The sequence below is a fragment of the Megachile rotundata genome, chromosome 3 (assembly GCF_050947335.1).
Source record: "Megachile rotundata isolate GNS110a chromosome 3, iyMegRotu1, whole genome shotgun sequence".
Taxonomy (NCBI): domain Eukaryota; kingdom Metazoa; phylum Arthropoda; class Insecta; order Hymenoptera; family Megachilidae; genus Megachile; species Megachile rotundata.
The window spans coordinates 22,999,197-23,003,777 of NC_134985.1; the positions used below are offsets into that span (position 1 = coordinate 22,999,197).

The 4,581-nt window shown below is 33.0% G+C and overlaps 2 protein-coding genes across 2 annotated transcripts; one reads left to right on the top strand and one right to left on the bottom strand.

Annotated features, from left to right (window-relative positions):
• Nucleotides 1-393: 393 nt before the first annotated feature.
• On the bottom strand, nucleotides 394-1,550 carry Pfdn4 (prefoldin subunit 4). The gene is made up of 4 exons (XM_003708418.3): nucleotides 1,294-1,550; nucleotides 1,107-1,211; nucleotides 894-1,010; nucleotides 394-702 (listed from the first exon to the last, which is right to left on the bottom strand). The coding sequence occupies exons 1-4, from the start codon at nucleotides 1,330-1,332 to the stop codon at nucleotides 550-552; spliced, it is 414 nt and encodes a 137-aa protein (XP_003708466.1). The 5' UTR covers nucleotides 1,333-1,550; the 3' UTR covers nucleotides 394-549.
• Nucleotides 1,551-1,779: 229 nt separating this feature from the next.
• LOC100882645 (nudC domain-containing protein 3) lies at nucleotides 1,780-3,462 on the top strand. The gene is made up of 4 exons (XM_003708419.3): nucleotides 1,780-2,258; nucleotides 2,367-2,958; nucleotides 3,029-3,217; nucleotides 3,302-3,462. Exons 1-4 carry the CDS (start codon nucleotides 2,161-2,163, stop codon nucleotides 3,392-3,394), a joined length of 972 nt encoding a protein of 323 aa, XP_003708467.1. The 5' UTR covers nucleotides 1,780-2,160; the 3' UTR covers nucleotides 3,395-3,462.
• Nucleotides 3,463-4,581: the final 1,119 nt, after the last annotated feature.

Sequence of the window (4,581 nt, forward strand, 5' to 3'; positions counted from 1 at the left end):
TTTTTTAAATTGCAACAATTTAAAAATTGAAATTAAATTTAAAGTAGAATATTCATACTACAATATTATACTTTTGAGTATTTGACATTTTTTATGTTATTCTTAATTATGAAATATTATGTTTAGAAATGGTTGTAATATGTTCATTAAATTATTAATATTAGAAAACATAAAATACAAAGATATTTAACTGGTATACATTAACTTGGGAGTGATTTGTTTTAGTTAAATTATTTAAGCAGTTTATAATAAGATCAATTTGGTATTGATCCAAATTTAATGACATAGTTAGCAAAGTGGTAAGTTGCTAGCATCTTTTTAATTATATATACATACATATGTAAAATTTAAAAATAATATCAGAGGACAAATAAGATAATTATAATAAAAACATTGTGGAAAAATTATAATTTATTAAATGTTTATTATACAGTAACGATTAACATGTTTTCAAATTCAAAATGTATAAAGTAACACCACACGCGTATTGATAATAATATAAAAATTTTATTTTAAATTACAAAAGTTTTATGTGCACAATTGACTAGATCAATCTTCTTCCGCTTCCAAATTTATACGACTACCAAACTTTGCATACAGTTGCGTTTTTAATTCGCTCATGATGTTTTTTAAATCAGCGCATTTACTTTCTAAACTGGAAATTTCGGTTTTCTTTTTCTCCTTAAGTTCGTCCAAATAATTCTAAAATATTTTGAATAAATGATTAATTTAAAAAAAATATCAGTTTCTCTTATAAAACATATAAGAATATTATGCGTTATTTTCAAAAGCTATAAAATTTATAATATTTTCTTCAAAATTTAGAATAAAATAATTCTATTATTAAATAAAGACATTATAGAAGTTATACATAATACAAAAGATTAATATACCTGAGTCCTTTCCACGTCTTCATAAATGAAAACTTCACCGATATAATATGGTATTTTTGTAGTATCATCTAGAAAAATTATTTCGTCCCAAGCATCTTCTAAATTCTTTAATTCATTCTATATAAATCACAATGACATGTATGTAAAATTATACATGACCAAATAAGGTTACAAATAACACGAATCAATTGTCGATGCCAAATACGTACATACCTGCTTGATTTTCAACTCTTCCTTCAAATCTTCCATTTTAGCATTTTGTCTCGCAAACTTATTAATTTTCTGTTGATCTTCATACGTAACATAAACGTCTGAATCCTACAGTGCACAACAAAGGTTAGACGGAAATTTTAATAACATACAATCTAAAAAAAAGTAAAAAATCTGTATTTATTTATACCGGTTGAAATCCAGCTTGGGTATTTGTTCGTGTCGACATAATTGTGTCGTTGATATATCTACGTTGTATATCTTTAAATCACTTTTACAGAAATGTGTACACTGTTCGACGCGCGAGACACCATTATCGAACCATTCGTCTCTTCCAGCTCTTTCTCTTTCTCTCTCTCTTTCTCATCTTTTGATCTACTCTCTTCTATCCTAGCTGGCTTATAACTGGCCTAACTGATTCACTTGAAAAGTGAACTTCTTATGCAAAGAACCGAAAGCAATAGAGGTCCGAGAAAAATAAAAAATATGCGGTAAACATATCTTCCTTTTTCTCATTGTCTTTTATAACTGTAGCTATATGTGTATAAGTGTATTAGTGTATATTGTATGTACCGCGAAAGACATTGTATGTATCATGAACAAGAACCAATGGGCAATGATCAACGTGATGCATGTTTGCCCAAACATTATCCCAGAGGGCATTCGAAGCAAATGAAATGAGTTAATTAAAAAAGCAAACAGAAAGCTCAAAATTGTATAAAAGAATTTATACGTCACGATTTTAATTAAGAATAATGATTTTAATAAGTTTGACGATGATTACCAATAAATGTTATTAAAGCAGTAGGTAAAATTCTGAACAGTGTTTCTCAAATAAATCTTTGTATAACCTATTTATGACAATTAGTTGTCAATAGAGAATGAAATTTTAAATAGAAGACAGTTTATGTCGAGCAAACGTGTAGATCAACAATAAACAGGTTAATAGTGCACGTCAGTAATGATGTACTGATGAAGGAAAGAACCGCTACGGTTAAAATACTGTTTAAAAACGTTTGATAACAATATAATTATTATAACCGAAAAGAACTTCATAATGAATTCTACTCATGATCAGGTATTTTTAGAAATTTTACAAGAAGAGAGAAATATTACGAACTTCTTGGACGCATTTTTTGGATTTTTGTACAGATGGTGAGCCAATATATATACCGCCTTATCGATGCATTATTTTTATACGTATGATTTTCTTTTTCTTTCTTTCTTCTCGTTTACAAAAGACTATATATAATTCAATTACAGTACAGATTTTTACGTCGAATCTGGACCATATGAAAAATTAGGATTTCCAGCTGGTACAATAGAGAAGCTCGTTTTGCACAGTTTACGAAAATGGAAAAGTATTTCTAAATTCGCGAACGGAACAGACCCATCGGCCAACCAAGACATTATTGTCCAGAATAACGATAAAGACCAAGACGAGTCAATGGCGATAGAAGAAGATTCCATTATTCCACAAATGGATCACGAAGTAGAAATCGAGACGAGTAAAGAGAATCAAACGACAAACGTATCTGCTCGATTGGCAGAGAGGGATAGATCATCCGATAGTTACAACGGAGCAGTAAGAGAAAATTATACTTGGTCACAAACCATCGCCGATATAGACGTATTGGTTCAACTTCCTAATTGTATCAAAACCGCTAAAGATTTGAGAATACATTTAGATTCGAAAGAAATTAAAATAGAGGCAAGGACATCAACGGTGGAACAAAATCAAGAAGCAGAAGAATGTCGTTATTTTGTGTGGAGCACAATATTTCGAGGCGAATTAAGTTTCAAAGTACGAAAAGACGAATCGGTATGGAGTATAGTACCTGGGCAACACATTAGCGTAAGTGGAAGCAAAGACTAGTGAAATAAGTCCGTTACAGGGCACGATAATCGGTAAATAATTATCGTAGATCCATCTTGAAAAAGCGTCGGAAAGATGGTGGGAAGCGTTACTCGTTGGTGAGCCAAAAATTGATTTGACTAAGATCGATTGTTCAAGAAATTTAGACGAAATGGGGTCAGAAGAGCAAATGAAAGTTCAAGAGTTAATGTGGAATCATCAACAAAAACTTCTCGGTAAACCAACTTCCGAACAAATCGTAAGTAGTAGAGCGTCGCAAAAGCGTCAGAATGACAGACGTAATCGCGAAACGCGAGTTTCTAACACGAAATTTTCTGTGCAGAAAATGGAGAAAGTATTGAGAAAGGCGTGGGACGCAAAAGGATCTCCTTTCGAAGGCACACCATACGATCCTTCGATAATAAACTTCAATTGATATATTCGTGCCCTATGTTTCATTAATTGTTATAGCTCAATCAATTAAATTATACACGATGATTTCTATTTAGTTGCGTTTAACATATTTTAATTAACGTATAACACAATTTTTCTGAACAATTCCGCATGGATTGGAATACACAGAAACGGTGTTTTATAATAAATAGATTATCTTAATACAATAATTCGAAGATAATTTGATTAAATCGGTGAATCGGTGAATCGTCGAATAGCGGTACCATGTCTGGAAAACAGTCAGGTTAAAAATTCCATTATTCGTGGGAAAATTGCTGATACTCGGTTGCATGTCGTAATTTAACGAGTTCCGCAGGTATGCAGGTGTGTTCTCTCGGATTTCACAGGTAATTCGTAAATCCAGCAAACCTTCAAAGGATAATCCATGCGTTAAAGCTAATCAACGCGACTGAAACATCGTATCAAGGTTACCATATAAAACGATAGTAGCACCGCGTACAGACGATAGAATGCAAGGAATTCCTTTTTTCCGTTGGCGTTTGCATCAAGTTTATCTGTTAGCTCGTGGTGGGATTGTTTGGTAAAAGGAACAGGGAAAGAATGCTTTATGGAAGTCAGATAGATAGCCACTCAGAACGTTGTTCTCATTTTCTAAAATTCCATCGACTCTCGTCTCCCAACCAATTCTAATCTCGCTGTTCCATCGATCATCGCCGTTAACGTAATTAGCTTTACGCGAATGTGTACTTGGTTCGTGATACGAAGAACGATCGAAGTATGCGATGCGGTTAACTATTAAAAATATAACGATGTCGTGGTCGGTTGAAACGACGAAATTGGTAATATTAATAGAGAAAGAGACGCGTTCCGAAGAAAAATTGTAGGTACGCGAACGAGCATCGATCTCCCCGTTGCGCCGAAGGAAATTCGTACAGGCATTGAAATCTCCGAGGCGAAGAATAGAAGAATAGACGATCGAAATAGAAATTCTAGGGAAATATTAGGAAAATAGTATATTTTACGTTCGAATATTTTATGGCGAAAGGCAAAATCGCGAGCAAGATATAGAATTTGACGAGAGTAGGAGACAAACGAGAAGTTTGAAGAGGAGAAAATGCGAGTTGAGCACCGCTGAAGGTAAAACGCAGGTAATATACCTGCCTGAGGCTACATCCATCCCCACTCGGTGTCCGGTTCTCTCTCTTTGGT

What these genes read in the sequence shown, in the direction of transcription:
- LOC100882645 (XM_003708419.3), top strand. Translation starts at nt 2,161, where the DNA reads ATGAATTCTACTCATGATCAGGTATTTTTAGAAATTTTACAAGAAGAG. An exon ending in TTTGGATTTTTGTACAGATG is followed by an intron (nt 2,259 to 2,366) that starts GTGAGCCAATAT and finishes ATTCAATTACAG; the next exon opens with TACAGATTTTTACGTCGAAT. An exon ending in TACCTGGGCAACACATTAGC is followed by an intron (nt 2,959 to 3,028) that starts GTAAGTGGAAGC and finishes TAATTATCGTAG; the next exon opens with ATCCATCTTGAAAAAGCGTC.
- Pfdn4 (XM_003708418.3), bottom strand. Translation starts at nt 1,332, where the DNA reads ATGTCGACACGAACAAATACCCAAGCTGGATTTCAACCG. An exon ending in CCCAAGCTGGATTTCAACCG is followed by an intron (nt 1,212 to 1,293) that starts GTATAAATAAAT and finishes TGTGCACTGTAG; the next exon opens with GATTCAGACGTTTATGTTAC. An exon ending in AAGACGTGGAAAGGACTCAG is followed by an intron (nt 703 to 893) that starts GTATATTAATCT and finishes AAAATATTTTAG; the next exon opens with AATTATTTGGACGAACTTAA.